The 17,896-nt window shown below is 36.4% G+C and overlaps 1 protein-coding gene across 1 annotated transcript in view; it reads left to right on the top strand.

The window, feature by feature from the left end:
• Positions 1–5,835: 5,835 nt before the first annotated feature.
• The window catches only part of LOC306858347 (voltage-gated potassium channel KCNC2-like), a gene marked incomplete at both ends in the record, with an annotated part of 57,312 nt that continues 45,251 nt past the window's right edge, over positions 5,836–17,896 (top strand). The window contains one exon of the mRNA XM_079398846.1: positions 5,836–6,390. Within this exon, the coding sequence (XP_079254972.1) occupies positions 5,836–6,390 (555 nt within the window). The remainder of the gene's footprint in view (positions 6,391–17,896) is intronic.

The raw sequence follows: 17,896 nt of genomic DNA, 5'->3' as shown, positions 1-17,896 counted from the left end.
CACGGTTCAAAAAGACATGATTGATTGAGTCAGTGTGGAGGAAGTCCTGATCCCAGCTGAACTCCTCTGGTGTGACTTTATATGCAGACCTTGAGCTAAAAACTCACCAAACACCATACATGCATACATACAGGTACATCTAAAAAAAATTTGAATATTGTGGAAAAACTTTTTTTTTTTTGTCACTTATTTCAAAACTTTCATATATATTTTACATTCATAACATGTAAAGTAAGACATGTAAGACATATATTGAGAGACTGAATTTTGACTTTCATGAGCTATAAGCTCTAATCATCAAAATTAAAAATCTCAATATATTAGAATATTTATATTCGAGTTTCATTAAACGACCATCTCTAAATTATAAATTCAGGATATCTCTTGTTTTTTGAAACCACAATAATGGTGGTTTCAAAGAACAAATGCGTGTGTGTGTATATATGTACGTATGTGTGTGTGCATATATATATATATATATATATATATATATATATATATATATATATATATATATATATACATGCATACATGCATACATGCATACATGCATACATACACTATATTGCCATTAATTGCATCCAAAAAAAATTGTTTACAAAATATATGCATGTGTGCTGTGTATATTTATGTATATATAAATACACACACACATTCATGTATATATTTCAGAAAATGTTGCGTTTATATATTAAATTTATGTATGATATAATTTATATGAATATAAATATATACATGCAAATACATTTAAATATTTGCTAAATATATTCTGTATGTGTCTTTATACATACATAATAGTATTTATATATAAGTACACTCAAATATATATTATGTAAACAAAAACTTTTATTTTGGATGCGATTAATCGCAATTAATCATTTGATAGCACTATATACATATATATTTGAATGTATATTTAGACATTATCTAAGACTTCATCATGGCTGACTTGAATCTTATACCCCCTAAAATTTTTCAGTACTTTGTTTTAATTCTTATTTTTTCATTAATTTCCTATGGTGGTCGTATTTGACCACAAAGATCAGAAGTTTGACTTTTTTAAAGACCATTTAAACTTTTCAAAAATGATGTGGTTTTATAACGTGACGCAAAAGGTGAAAAGTTTCATACCATTCCGATAAAGTAAAAATGTTAATATTTAAAAAAATTTCAGTAGAGGGTTAAAATTAGCTTTCATCATTGTTTTTGTCGCCCTGTCCAGAGCTCATCAGAACAGACCTGCACCCCACCAGTTGAGATCCAGTGCTCAGAGTCTAAAATAACCACAGACAGTTGTGGGAGGATGAATTACGTGACTAACCTACAGCTGAATCAAGGTCAGCTTTGGATATGTGAGCTCTGTGCTCCCTGAACGCCAAAACAGTGTGGTGCATCAGTGACCAAAATATGCTTTACTTGTGGACGTCAAGGGAACGAGTCTGAAAAGAAAGGCAATGCACTTTGGTGTCATTTTGCAGTGTTACATTTTTAGACTGTACAGTGAAACTTCAAGATGTAGATGAGTTTGTTTCTTCATCGGATTTGGAGAAATGTATCATTCCATCACTTGCTCACCAATGGATGCTCTGCAGTGAATGGGTGCCGTCAGAATGACAGTCCAACTAGCTGATAAAAACATCACAATAATCCACGCCACTCCAGTACATTAACGTCTTATCTCTTATGAACAGAGAAAGAAGTTTATCATTATAGTTATTTGGTATGTCTAGTTACCTCTTCACAATGTAATGTAATGTTCAGGAAAGCGAAGCTATTGAGAAAAGGTCTAAAATAAATTGTTTGCAGATGCCTCCTGATATATTGCATCAGATGCAATGAAATTCAAGCTTTTTAAATGTGACTTAAGTGTCTGACTTTGTGGGGCTAGTGTGTATGTGTCACGGCGTGAGTGTAGCGGGAAGAACGCAGGAAACAGCAAGTCCAGTACAAGTTCTTCATGTTAATAAAACACCGTAGGAGACGGAATACACCACATAAAAGACGAGTGAACGGACAAAGACTTACGGAGCATGCAGAACTTATAAACACATAGAACGTAATCAGGGAGAACAGAAACAGGTGAGGAGTAATCAAGGAATAATCAAATCAACTTAACAAGAACAGGAAAATAACCAAATAAGGAAACTTAGGACAGGGGAAACATAAAGAACAGGGAGTCCTGAACCCTGACAGTGTTAGTTTACAGCAATAAATGTAATATTTTTTTTTCCTTTTAAGATGATTTTAACTTCAAACCATTGCTTCTGGCTAAAATAATGCTTCTTCCAGTGGAAAAAGTCCATGTTGTCTCTCACATCAAAAATCAACCCACAATAATATTTTTGAACTGCTTTGGCTTGTAAACGGTGCTTGATCTATGCAGACAGCTCTCCTGATTCAGACCAGACAACTTCTTTACCTGGAGGAAGCTGTATTATGACAGAGGACTCGTATTTGAGCTGATTTGAAGTTAAAAACATCTTGATGAGTGATTTGTTTCTTACAAACACACAGCTTTTGGCTTCATAAGACTTTAACTGATGGTCTGGAGTGGTGTGGATTACTTGTGGATTATTGTGATGTTTTTATCAGCTGTTTGGACTCTCATTCTGACGGCACCCATTCACTGCAGAGCATCCATTGCTGAGCAAGTGATGGAATGCTAATGTAATGAATCAAATTTTCCGTTTATTATAGGTTCACTTCCCAGTTCCAAGATCTAAGCACTAAATGCATGACTATAGAAAAGTGTTTGGTTTATTTCTATTCTCAAAGGAAACTTTCACGTTCATGTGTTGCCAAAGAAGCTCACGACATGATAATTTTAGCTCTGGAGGGAAACACATCAAGATATGAAGACTATGACTTGTATTCGGAAGTTGCACAGAAATGTTGGATAAAACATAGTTAAGACTCATCAGAGTGGCTAGCAGCTTCTCTGTGGCTTTATGAATGTCAGTCCCAGTCTTGCTACTATTTTTAATTTCGTTTTTGCAAATAGGATTAAGACGCTGGTGTGTGGGAACACGTGCGCCGCATGTGTCTTTAGACATGCAAACGTGTTTCTTCATCTTCAGAGCTGCAACACTGAATGTGACAGTGCTGCTATTTTTGCACTGGGTTTTTCCTCAGGTTTATAACACAGGTGAATCTCTGACACGGTGTGAATGCATTCGCAGAAAGCAGAAGATGAAAGACAGCTCTGAGGCCGAAAGATCTAGAAGTAACGTGTATTTATTGCAATAATTTAGTCCATAGTTTGTCATTTAGCTAACAACATTAATGGGACATAAGTGCAAACTTAACATGAATCATTATGCTCATGAATCATTTCCTTTGGGATTTGAACCTGCAATCTTTCAGGTCTTTAACCGCTAGGCTACAGCAGTGGTTTGTGAGCGAATGAGTGAGTGGTTTCTGTTTTTGTGGGAAAGACCCCTGGATACTGTAATGGGCTCATGTGAGTCAGACACATGATGAATCACTCCATTAGGTTCAGTCCGGCGGTGATTCGCTCTCTGCCCTAGATAAACCCTGTTTTGCACAGTTTAGAAAACCCCATCCACCTTTAAATTGGATGTTTCTACTTTGCAGTATTACTCACTTTGATTACATCTTAGTATATACATTGCCCATACACTATCCTTTTTATCTACCTTATTTAGCAACTGAAAGTAAGCTGTTTTCAGTGAATGTGCGAGACCTCTGGTTCATTCGCCGGTATTGAAGAATCAGTACGTAAAACTATTTGTGCTACAAACCAGATTGTTTCTAATTAGGACAATACATTAAAATATAATGGATTAGAAATGTCTATCAACAGCATAAAGAGATGTTTTGTACAGCTAAAAATAACTGAAAGCAAATGACACTGGAAGTCTCGCACATTCACGTTGCAAGTGAACGTGTCCATATAGATACTGTGCTACTTGTTGAATAAATAGGTTGGATTTACATAAAGATTATTCTCTCTTTGTCAGGTGCGTATTTTATTCAAATATTTATTCAAATACTCCATCACTGAGTGTAGCTTGGTGAATGTTTATAGACACACGTAGGTCAGTAGAACAGTGTCTCTATCAATCTTTATACAGACACCTCCTTTCACGTCTCTGATTAATTTGTGTAGGCTGTATCATAATTTGGTATGATTAGTTTGGGCAATTACGAGCAGTATTTCCTGTATCTGAACTCTAATTAGACCCACACATATTTTGCATATTTGGGAAATACAGATCATTACTAGTTAAATAAGAATGAATGATTATTAATTTATACATTAAATGTCTGTTTTTCGTGATTTAGGCTTATGTTGCCAGTTTATATCATAATAGAGAAAAATATGGAAAAAAACTATTTTTCCTATAGGTGATTTCAAAAATGTTTAAACCATAATAAAATATTAACAATCATATATCATAAATGAATCATTAATAATTGCAAGTTATTCATCACTAATGTGTCCAAGTATGTTTTTGTCATCTCTTAACTATTTATTTCAACACTGTGCAGTTTATCACAACCTGCTCCATGTTGGGTTCGGCTGGCATGATTTTAGTCATGAATTAACACAAATGTAGAGAAAATTTTGTGAATGGGCCTAAAATAAGAACTAAAGTTTCATTAGGATTTTGATGGGATCAAAACTTTGTTCCAACCAATCCCCAAAAAGTACTTTATTACGGAATTTGTTTGTATGAATAAAATATAACTTTATTAATAATAAATTAATACATTTTATAAAATGATCAAATAAATCAAATAAATGTCTAAAAAAACAAAAAAAAGTGGTAAAAATGAACTCGATCTAACTTTTGTGACCCAACCATCATATGATCAGGGAGCACATGGAGTTGGGTTAATACTCCTTGACAAGTTCTGTTGCTGCTTTCTGACTATGGCTACATTAAAAATCAAAACATATTGATCATTTAATAATTGTTGAAATGCTAAAATGTTTGTTTTCAGCTTCCAAAAAGGTGTCCAATGATTGATAAATATTTGATTGCTGAATATTTAGTAGGATCATGATTTTGCATGAATAGTTGCTGCTATGAATACAGGTGCCATCAGTTGTCTTCTTATGAATGACTTGTTTGTCATTGAGTTAGGATACAGTTATCATATGCAAACTGTTAATCATTAAACTGTTGGTTACTTTAAAACTAACCTTCATCTGGGAGATCACATGGGATATGTGAATATTTGATCTGTTAACTGGTTGCATATGTCAGATTTATCGCATGACTTGGGCAGAGAAAAACATTCTTTACTTCAATGTAATGGTGAAGAGAGGTGAAATAGGCCAACTGATGGAAGGTTTGCAAAGAAATTTCATGCTCCCTTGTAACAGTAGTTTTAAAATACAAAATTATAGTAGTTTATTTTGATACATGGTGTGGCTGCTGTATTTTGTAGTTTATTTTGATACACTTAAAATTAAGGTATTTTATTTTAAAATACATTTTGATGTATCTTTACCCAACCCAGCATGTGAAATCATATTTATATGAATATATTGGTGTTGAATGCCACTGATGAGAAAGGGTGTGTCCTTGAGTGAGTGAGTGAGAGAGAGAGCGCGCGTGCTCTTGTTGCTCCGACGCGCGAGCAGCGGGTGATGATGATGATGGATCGATAGAAGGAAGAGCTGCTCCTTTCTTTCACCTGTCCGCGCGCGCTCGGTTGGTCTCGCTCGCCGCGAATAAAGCGAAGCGTTCGGTTCGATCCTTCACTTCAATGAGGCTGTTCGTGAACTATTGGAGTACTCCAGCTTCGCCACAACAGCACCGTAGAGTAACGTTACCCCCCTCGCGTCATGTCTCACTCTGAGAGATGGGCAAGTTCGACGAGCAAGAGAGGGTGATCCTCAACGTCGGGGGCACGAGGCACGAAACTTACCGAACCACCCTGAAGACCCTGCCGGGCACGCGTCTGGCCCTGCTCGCCTCCGAGTCGGACCTCGAGTCGGTTCTGGACCAGCTGCAACAAGTCCCGGGCTTCATCGAGTACAACGCGCGCAGCAACGAGTATTTCTTCGACCGGCACCCAGGCGTCTTCGCCTACGTGCTCAACTACTACCGGACCGGTAAGCTGCACTGCCCGGCGGACGTGTGCGGGCCGCTGTTCGAGGAGGAGCTGTCCTTCTGGGGCATCGATGAGACTGACGTGGAGCCGTGCTGCTGGATGACCTACCGACAGCACCGGGATGCCGAGGAGGCTCTGGAAGTGTTCGAGATGAACGTGGACAACGACGAGGACGACGAATACGGCAAGCGGCTGGGCATCGAGGACGTGGTGTCCGCGGACGGTACCGGCAGCAGGTGGAGGAAGTGGCAGCCGGTCATCTGGAACCTGTTTGAGGACCCGTACTCTTCCAGAGCCGCTCGGGTAAGAGCGCAGCACGGAGTCGCCAAACAGTTACGCGCGGCTCCTTCACGCGCTTTCGCTTTCAAACAACGTCAAAAGTCAGGCATGCGTGTAGACAAGTTTGTTTTGTTTAAACTCCCGTGCATACCAGTAAACGTGCTGGAGAAGTGATGCGAGACTCATCAAAATGCGTTAAAACTTGAAGTGTGTGTAACTATAGTGCTTGTGCATGCATCTAAACCAGTGCGTTTCTAAACGTTTGTGTTTCCATAAAACGCCAAAACTCATGCATGCGTGTAGAGAAGTCTGTTTCGTGTTTAAATTCCCGTGCATGCTAGTAAACGTGCTGGAGACGTGTTAGTGTAGAGATGAGAGTCTCATCAAAATGTGTTAAAACTTGATGAAATGTGATTGTTACAAAGTACTTGTGCATGCATCTTAACTAGCGCGTAATGGTTAGATACGTATTGGAGAGGCAGGTGTCACATATTAAGATCAAATCAAGACTTGGCAAACACATCACAGATCGCGCATGCATGAGTGTTTTTCATCTAAAGATATGCATTGATAACAGGTGTCCAGAACAGTAAACTTCTCCAGTGAAGGCATTTTTATCCTCTGTTAAAGCAGCCTTGGTTAAATTTGGCCTGATCGAGGGAGAGAAAAGAATTGCAGCCCTCCCACACTCATGTGACACAACTCTGAGGAAGCGTAATGGAGGTTATTTTGCTTTAGTCGCCCTTTGAAATGTTTTTAATTAAACGATTGGTTGGTCTGTGGAAAAGAAAAAGATTAATTATTGAGATTGTTGCAGGCAAATTCAGATGATCACTGCAGAGAGCAGCCAGATAAAATTTTAAAGACCTTTTTCTTTGCTCTGCTTTGGTTTCTGAGTAATGTCTTTTTTTGCTCTGAATATAAGCAGGCCAATGAGATAGAAATCTGCTATCACTAGTCAGTGTTTTAGTTTAGAATTCTTGTTTTTGTTGTTGTTACTCATTTTTTTTATACATTTCACCACCATATTTGAAATGGAATTTGTTTCTTTGAAAATGCTAGGTTTATTTAGAGAAACAAGGACAGTTTACAACAAAAAGAGAGACTGGTCTTCACGTTAAAGGAATAGTGCACTCAAAAATTAACATTTGCTGATGATGTCCTCACCCTCAGGTCATCCAAGATGTAGATGAGTTTGTTTCTTCATCGGATTTGGAGAAATGTAGCATTCCATCACTTGCTCACCAATGGATGCTCTGCAGTGAATGGGTGCCGTCAGAGTGCGAGTCCAAACAGCTGATAAAAACATCACAATAATCCACAAGTAATCCACACCACTCCAGTCCACCAGTTACTTCTGGCTAAAATACACATCTTCCATATTGCTTTCTCCAGTGGAAAATGTTGTCCCCTCAGAATCAGGAGAGAAATCTGCAGATTGAACACCGTTTACAAGCCAACATTTTTTTTAAACAAATGTGGTTGGATTTTGATGTGAGAGACAACAGGAGATGGACTTTTTCACTGGAGGAAGTGTTATTATGGATTAGACTCAGATTTTGGCAAGCAATGATTTGAAGTTAAAAACGTATTAATAATGGATCAATTGTTCAGCTGGTCTGTGGTCAGTGAATGCACACATCAGAAATGGGCTAACTGGTCCAGTGTTTGTTGATTGAAATGTTTTTACATGCAGTGGTGGACCAAACGAGGGGGCACTGTGCTCTTGTTGATCTAATCAATAATCGAAAAATCTGCTAACTCAATTTTTAATGAGCAGAAACGGGCACCTTGAACGTTGGCACAAACAGACTCACAGATTATGGTTCTTGCAATGTTTTATAACACGTATGTTATTAACCAGCACACATTTCCCAGAATTCACCATGCAGCTTCTAGTTTGCATCATTGTGCACCCATGATGCCTTCAGCCTGGTTTCATCCATCTGTTTATGCAGCGGAGGGTGTGATGCTGTGATTATTTTGACATGTGTGTGTTTTGATGCCGCGCGTGCCGTTGCCACTTAAGAGGTTAACACTGGCGCACTTCTGAAGATGCTGTGCCGAGACCGTTTCCATGGCGACCTTATCGCTCATCAGTCGCCCGTGTTCATTCAGAGCAGCGATTGATTTCAGGAATACAGTCGAGCACGAACAATGCACGTGCCATGCGCATCTGCTCCTTTCCTATGGTGCCATTTGAAAGGAGTGTGTTTGACATATTGTTGTGTGTGGATGATTCACGCTCTGGAAGAATAACACGGTCATACAGAGAACGTGTGTTTATGTTTATGTGGGCATGGATGATCTGAACGCTGATGCTGGCAGCCGGTGTCTTTCAGCTTAAACTTCGCTGTCAGTCATTTCTTTAGATCAGTTGGCGAGCGCTGATTATCTTGTCCAGTTTCGCGTGTGTTGAGGCTGTGGGCGTCTTCGTGGGATGTTAGTGTCCGTGTGCGATTACAGTAATGAAACATGATCTTTTGAGAACAAGCCTTGAGTTGATGATGATAATGATGATGATGATGATGAAGCAAGATGTCTTTGTCAACACAGTATTAACTAGCCTTTTTCCACCGTAATGTGATTTAACTGCTTAAAAGTTTTGAATAATTAAATGTTTTTTAAAGAAGTCTTTTCTGCTCACCAAGGCTGCATATATTGGATCAAAAATACAGTAAAAATTAATTTTGTTAAATGTTACAATTTAAAATTTCATAGTGTGAATTAAAATGATTTCTGAAGGATCATGACACACTGAAGACTGGAGTAATGATGCTGAAAATTCAGCTTTGCATCTCAGGAATAAATTACATTTTACAATATATTCGAAATTGTAATATTTCACAATTTTACTGTTTTTACTGGATTTTTGTCAAATAAATGTAGTCTTGGTGAGCAGAAGAGACTTCTTTCAAAAACATTAAGAATCCTAATTATTCTGAACCTAAAGGAGCAGTTCAAACAAAAATGGCTTTTTTATTTCTTTGTTTTTTTTTAAGCTAACCCATTTTTTAACCATCGTATGACACATGTCTGAGTGAAACAGAATAATTAACTAAAGATGCAGAAAGCTCACCTCATAATGATCCAAACCTGTGTGGATTTTGTTGTTCTTTGGGACACAAAGATATTTTGAAGAACATTGAGGTCCAAGCAACATTGAGAACAAGCCTTGAGTTGATGATGATGATGAAGTCATAAGTGCATCTAAAATGTCTATAAATTGTTGCTTGGCTCAGTTTTTCAACATCAAATGGCATTTAATACCCATTTTTGTACCGTTATGTCATGAATGTCAGATTGAAACAGAATTCTTAACAAGAAAAAAAGGTAGTGAGCGTCTTAAAGGAACAGTTCACCCAAAAATTATGTTTTAAACTTTTGCTCATCTGTGGGACACAAAGAAGATATTTTGTTGAGTAATGTTAAATATAAATTGTTGCTTGGCTCATGTTTTCATGTTGAAGTCCATGCTGTGCTGTAATGTGGCGCATATCTGAGTAAAACAGAATAACTTAAAAGAAAATGTAGGGTGAGACTAAAAGAAACCATTCAAAAATGATTCTAACCTACATGACATGTATTCTTCTGTGGGACAGAAAGAAGATATTTTGATGACTGTTGAAGTCCAAACAACCTTGAGTTGGTGTTATTGATGATGATGAAGTGATTGTGCATCTAAAATGTGACTGTAAATTGTTGCTCGGCTCAGTTTTCAAATGCCATTTGTTGCCCATTTTTGTACCGTAATGTGATGCGCGTCTGAGTGAAAGAACATTCAACAAGAAAATGTAGGGAGAGACTTAAAGGAACAGTTCACCCAAAAAAAATAATCAAACTTGCATGACTTTTGTTGTTCTGTGGGACAGAAAGAAGATATTCTGAAGAATGTTAAGGTCCAAACAACATTGAGAACAAGCCTTGAGTTGGCGATGATGATGATGTTGAAGACGCTGTGAATTTAAAATGTCTATAAATTGTTGCATGGCTTTATTTTTATTCTTTTTTTTGTGCCATAATGTGACACATCTGAATAAAATAGAATAATTAATGAGAAAGTTAATGAGACTTAAATAAATAGTTGGGCTTGTCGAATCACTTAAATTATGTTCTAAACCTGAATGACTTCTGTTCTTCTGAGGGACACAAAGAAGATATTCTGAAGATCGCTTTGGTCCAAACAGCCTTGAGTTGGTGTTATTGATGATGATGATGATGATGTTATTTTGCATCTAAAATGTCTGTAATTTGTTGCTTGGCTCAGTTTTTATGTTGAAGGCAACATGAAACGGCATTTGCAACCCATTTATGTACCATAATGTGACGCATATCCGAGTATAATTGAATAATTAACAAGAAAATGGAGTGAGAGAGCCTTAAAGAAACAGTTCACCCAAAAATGAAACCCATATGACTTATATTTTGAAGATATTTTGACGATCTTTGGAGATCCCATTGACAAAACACAAGATTTTTCAAAATATCATCTTTGTTCTTCCACAGAAGAAACTCATACAGGATTGGAATGACATAAATGATGACAGAATTGGGCATTTCACACCAAAATATATTCAATGCAAGTTTGCAGTTGGTTCAGACCCTGTTGGCACACTATTGAGGAGGCTTTTTGACCAGGATGTGGAGGCTGAAGGTCATGCTCACCTTCCAGAAAAACCTTCTCTGTTTCCCAGTGGTACTTTTTTTTGTTTTATTTAGCATTAAATTTAGCATTAACCAGCATTAAATTACTAGCAGTAGTATGCATGTGACGTGCTGACCAGTGTTTTTAGTCCAAAGTCCAACATTAGCATCTGCCTCGAAGTGCACCGTTTATAGGCTCTGCGTGTCACTTTTAGTGCGAGACAACGGTAATTACAGATCTGTCTTTCTCGCAGCTGATGGGAGGACACTGCGAACCGCTGTAGGTGAAAACCGCCGGAGAGAGCGAGAATGTTTGTTGGAGAAATTAAACCTAACGCAGTGTTAAACAAGCTGCCGAAGCCGACGTTTCACGTACCGCTGGATCTGGCTTTCATGTGGAGCTCGTTTGAATCTCACGCACATGCATTAGGGAGCTCATTTCGGCCGGTCTGAAATGCACAACTGTCTTTTGTGTTGTGATAATTGCACGGCTGGCTTTTTCCTGTATCTGCACAAACTGCTTTCAAGTCCTCCGCCGAGCCAGTCCGTCTTCAAAAGAATAACACGGGCCTAATGAAGCCGTTCAGACCACCGGGGCCAATTACACACACACACACTCGCTGCTTTCTCTAAACGCTGATTAAATAGCAAATCAAACTTTGTGTTTGTGCTGTTGTACAGATGCTGAATACAGACTCCAACCAGCCCGTATCACACTCGCCTACGTTCGCCTTTAGATGACACTGAAAACAAAGCCGCTCTACTAATATTTTAGCAGTAATGGAGGAAAAGTTTCTTTTTTTACAATAGATGTACTTTGACAGCGTGTCAACCTGCAAATGAAAGGATTCGAGTGTTTAATAGTGTTTCATGCTGTGAAAGAACGAGGCAGGAATAGGTGGTATTTTCAAAATATTAGTATGAGTAATTTTGTTGTCATTTTATGGCATTCAGCAAAAGATCGACTTATAAACGTATGACAATGATTGTTTGCACTATACAATATTTTTGTGTTAATTCATGTTTCTTTGTGTGTGTAAACCCGCTCAAATCCATCCAAATATACAGTGGTGTAGCAAAATCTCTACATGTGGACATTTATGCTTTCTAATGCAATTATAACAGCCAGATCAACACTGAGAAATGATGCATTTGCACACTAAAGTCATTCATCTATTTATAAATACTTTATACAGTGGTGGCCAAAATTATTACAAGACTGGTATTTTCAGCAGCTAAAAAATGTTTAGTCAGTTATTTCTATCTTTTGCTGTAAAGGATATATCCACTTTACATTTCCAAACATTCATTTTGCCATTAATTGTAAATATTCAGTGAGATTTTTGTCTGACGGCAGCCAGTGCTCCACACAGAGATCTGATCTGATCTGATCCAGTCTGTCTGGAATGACATGAAGAAACACAACAAACGGAGACAGACTAAATCCAGAAGAACTGTGGCAACATCTCCAAGATGTTTCAAGAAACGTACTTGCAAAGCTCTCCGAGAAGCTATGCACCGACGGCAAAAGCTGCTTTAAACACAAAGGATGCTCACACCAAATTTTGATTTCATTTAGTTAATAGAAGATAATTGATAAAGAACATCTATTTTTGACAGCATCCTCATTTCACACAAGCATTTTTACACAAGTGCCTAAAACTTTTAACAGCACTGTAGCTTTGCAGGTAGATTTCTTGAAGCACCTTGGAGACATTGCCACAGTTCTTCAGTGAAGTGACATTTTTATGGGAAAATTACAGCACAGACATAATTATTTTTATTTGAAATATTTATGATAATCTCAACTTTTCAGACAACATTTATGAAAGTTATTCAAAAGGTGATTTTTTAAAATATTTTATTTTATTATTTTATTGCTAGATAAAGCCCTTGCACATAATGGAAACTCATATGCTGTCAACTTTTTTTTTTTTTTTTTCTTCCCTCGATCAAGAGATGTTTTTTCTGATGTGTATATTTCCATCTGTTCAGACGAGATCCAGTCTTGTTTTATTCCAGCATCTTTCATCTTTAAACACATCCACTTCTCCTGTTGTCACTGTCAACAGCTCTCACGCACACATGTAACTTTGCTTTAGTTTATTCTTCAAAAGCAGAGTAAAAATAGAGCACTACGTCGTGCCCGTCACGCTCGGCCTCGTGGGAGGTTATAGAGAGGTCATTCTCGTACCTCTCTAGGAGTAACAGGCACCAGAAAGACTTTGAGCAGGAAAGAGCGTGTACTTTCCTCAAACTCACTTCAGGTCTTCATCAATCCACACACACACACGCGCGCTCTCTGATACAGCTCAAGGGCAGCGTGTGCTAGAGATATGAAACACACTCTGGTTATCAGCTCAGTGTCTCCACGTTTCGTGTGTCTCTCTTTGTTTGTATTTAATCAGGACTCTTGTCAGTCTCTTCTCTTGTTCTCTGATAGCTCTGGTTGTTGGAGGCATTTGACTTCTGTGTGTTGCTATGTGGTTGTTAGGATGTTCTGGGTGGTTTTTAGTGTGTTGATATTTAAGGCTACATTATATTTTGAAATATTGCAAATGTACTAATAGCAGTGTGTATGCTGCAGTGGCTTGTGATGACTGAATGATTTTAATACTTAAGTGAAATTACGAAAAGTCAAAGTTTTAGGTCACTGCTTATCGCATTTTTCTTCAATATCGTGTAGCCCTAGTTACTATGCTAGGATCTGTTTTTTAGTGTTTTTCAAAATGTAAATGTATTTATTATTATTATTATTATTATTGTTATTATAAAAATTAAATTGCAGTTTAAAAGGTTTGCTGTGCTTGTTTTCTAGCACTGTATAATTTGGCCAAAAATTGTGGTGATGATGATGATGATAATAATAATTATGGTATTTTTATTGTTATTATGAATAACGACAATGATAATAATAACAATAATTGTAATAAATAATAATAATAATAATAATAATGGTAAAATAGTGGTATTATTATTATAATTATTATTAATAATAATAATAATTGCAATTTCAAATGTGTTTTAAAAAAAGTATAGATTTGCTGTGCTTGTGTAACACACAAAGCTGTGAGATTTCAGGTTTCTTTGGCTTTACTCCCTTTTTCTTTTCTGTGTCTTTCTATTTTCCTTTTCTCTTCTTCTCTCTCATATTTTTGGGTGATGTTTTGGACGCCGTGTCCTTTCTCTCTGCAGTCTTCTAGATTATAATGTTTCTTCCTGTCCTTCTGAAACTCCAAACTGGGACAAACCCGATCCAGTCAGCGAGATCCGGACGTCTCATCCGAGTGACCTGTGTGTCCTTTTCTGTCAGATACTGAATCAACGCAGCTTTGCCTCCGAACGGCTCGTCTTTCTCCCAGAAAGCTGTGAAACCGCAGCGAACAGACTAAGATTTCACAGTTCCTCCTCAAAACCTTCACCTTCAAGAGCATCTCCAGTGTTGTCCCGCTTTATTTGCTGTCACTCGGCGAGCGTAATTTGGAAATATCAGCTTGTGCAGGGCGAGGTTAAACGCTTTGACTCTGTATCTGTCATACGGTGTGGTTTACATGTCGACTGAGTCATAACGCTGACATTTAAGGCCCTTCACTCTCCGGCGGTGTGTAAATACACCCCATTAAGTGAAGGCCTCTTCACCGCCTGCCGTAATTATCCTGTTGAGTCAAGTTGAGCCGGGCTGCTAGTCCAGGTTTAACTAGCACTCTATTAGGAGTCACTTCAGCTCGTGGGAACCGTCTCCTCATCTGAATGGCTCTCAAAAGCCTGTTAGGCGTCTGTGTCTGTCTGTAGTGCGTCTATTAGTCAAGCTGTCTGTCTGACGCTCTCGCTGTCTTCATTCACAAATGCAGAATGAATGAAGACTGAAGTCAGACACCAGTGAACTAGAGCAAACGCCTGACATGAAAATGGCTTTTGCATCCCAATGTAATTGCATAAACCGACTTATGAGTAGAACAGTAGATTTGGTGAGAAATATTGTCAGAAATCTGTTGATTTTTGCCTGTGTGGGGTAATGAAATATGGATAATGAAATTAATTAATTGATAATGAATTGGATAATGAAAAATGTTTGTATGATGGTGAAAATAAGTGATTGGCAACTTCAGCTGTAAGTATTATTATTATTATTATTATTATTATTATTAACAATATTATTATTACTGTAGTAGTAGTAATAATAATATAAATGATTGATGTTGATGTTTTCCGCATTATTATTATTGTTACTAAAATATTAAACACAATAATTAATAAATATTAAACAAAATAAGAATTCTTACTATTGTAAGAGATCAGCACAAAAATAACAGTTTGTCAACTTCAGATGAAATTATTATTAGTATTATTATTATTACTGTTAATAATAATAATAATAGTACATAATTGTTGTTGTTATGATTATTACTACAAAAAAATAAACAAAATAATTTACTATTGTAATATTTCACTGTAAAATAAATACGAGTGTTAAAGAAACTACTATTATTGTTGTTGTTGTTATTAATAGTAATAATAATTATTTTATTGTCATTATCATGACTATTACTACTAAACTATTAAAAAGATAGTAATTATTTCTGATATTTCACTTTAAAAGAGTATTTAAGAAACTTGTTATTAAAAATATTAAAATAATTAATAGTATTGTAATATTTTATGGTAAAATAAAGAGAATTTTACCAAAATAATATACTAATACTTCTTATTTTCAGCTGTATTGTGGTTTTGGATTTACAAGAACATTTTTCTTTACAAGAAAATAGTATTTTCTTGTTACTTTACATTAATTGTACCTTTAAATATGTAATAAGAAATAAGACGGTTCATTAAATGAGGAAGCTTTGTGAATGTTAGTAAAGCAATCTGTATTAAAATCTATTTTTCATCATGCAACCACTTAAAATCTTGAATATATTATTTTAATGAAATGATCTGTTTATTTCGAGACCTTTACAGTCAGTGATATTATTATCATGATTTAACATGAAGCGTTTCATGATTGCGCTGCGTGTTAGATGACATTTTCACGCACCTGCTGTTGAGTAATAATAATTACAATCATTTGTGGGGCAATAAAGGTATAGCGTGTGCTTTAGTAATGATGAGGCGTGGAGTCTAGACTGTGATTTTCTTCTGTGTGTCGCTGTGGGAGTGTTGGCCTGCTCTCTTTCCATCTGTATGACCGCTCACAGACTCTACAGCTCCCATAGATGTGCTTTGTGTACTGATACTGCACCACAAATAATAGATCAGAGATCTGGGTCAGTGCCGTTTTTGTGTGTGGAAATGCATCATTCTCATTCGAGCTCTGAGGTCAAACCCTAGTGAGTTGCCTATATAGACAGCATGAGTACAATCCAGACGCAAAGGTCAGCAGTAGTGTTATCGTTTTTCCTTTGATTATGTGCCTTGTTTTGGGCAAAATTTTAAAGCAGCATTGTATTTATCCTTCACAGAGAAGGAAGTCCCATAATGCATTGCAATGAGCTCTTGGAAAGATGCAGCAGCGTGAATATTAATGTGCTTAAATACAAATATTACTTAAATAGAAAGTAGTTATAACTGAATGTAATTTTCAGAGAAAGGCTGTTTTGCCTGTGTGCGTGTTTATATCAGTAGTTTTTCTATTTTTGTTTTATTTGTTTATCTACTTATTTGTCACTTAGTTGTTTTTAGTTAGTTGCTTATTGGATTGTTTTATATTCATGCAGTATTTATTTAGTTGAATATTGATTTTGTATATTTAGTTATTTATCTATTTAGTTGTAATTTTAGTTCATTTGTTTACTAGTTGTTGTTATTTACTTGATTTAATTATTTTGTTGTAGTCAGTGGTTTAGTTGTTTTTATTTACTTTAGCTATTTATTAATTTAGTTGTAATTTTGGATATTAGTTTATTTATAGTTAGTCTATATTTATTTATTTAAATTCTTTAAAAGTTAGTTAATTTATGCAAGGACGGTCACCACTGTTACAAGTTATTTTTAATTTATTTTGTTATTGGTTATGTAGTTGTGTCTTTTAGTTGTTTTATTTTTATTTTATTTATATAGTTTATTTTTTTATTTAGTTCATCAGCTGTTATTTAGTTGTTAGTCTTTTCTTTATTTAGGTGCGATTTTACTTTTTTTATATGGTTATATATATTTGTACACATCGGGGTCAGTCGGGTCGAGTCTCCTGTGTGCTTCACACTTGTATTTGTGTGTCACAGGAGATGCTGTCTATCTAGTGTTTTATATCAGACACTATGAAGGTCCATTTCAGACACTCGCCGGGTTTATTACAGAGCTTCAGTATCACTTTATCGATGTTTACTTACTCAATGTAAATCTGTAAGATCACATTACATTTCTGTTTACTAGCGGAGCTTTGAAACCGAAGCTGTTTCATGTTATTTTTAGCTCTAGATATATGATATTTGGGTATTTCTCTATTTGATCTGAAATACACACTTTCAGATGCACAGATTCAAGATGCTTAATGCAAGAAGGAAATTGCACCCTGAATGAACACAAGGGCGAATATTGAATCATTTTCATTTATATGCACCAATATAATATACTTAGGGAACTACATAACCAAATAAAAAGCACATAAGATTTCCTTAATTTTCAAATCTACAACAGAATTATCATAAATGCATCATGAATATGTGTTATGAATCACCCAGAGCCGTCGTTTGAGGTCAGTTTGTGTTGGGCAGTAATAACTGAGAGCTGTTATTACTCTGGGAAATATTAACACAGACTAAGTGTTTCTGAAATGCTCTTCTGATTGGGCCCTTATAAAGCTGCTACCCTCACTGTGTTACTTCTTCTGACACACCGTCTCGCCTCTAAACTAATAACGGCTAATAATAGATGCAGTATAAATATGATT

This window comes from Barbus barbus (genome assembly GCF_936440315.1).
Source record: "Barbus barbus genome assembly, chromosome: 39".
NCBI classification, from domain to species: Eukaryota; Metazoa; Chordata; class Actinopteri; order Cypriniformes; family Cyprinidae; genus Barbus; species Barbus barbus.
The sequence above is the reverse complement of the archived record's forward strand: the minus strand, read 5'-3'. Positions and strand labels throughout refer to the sequence as shown.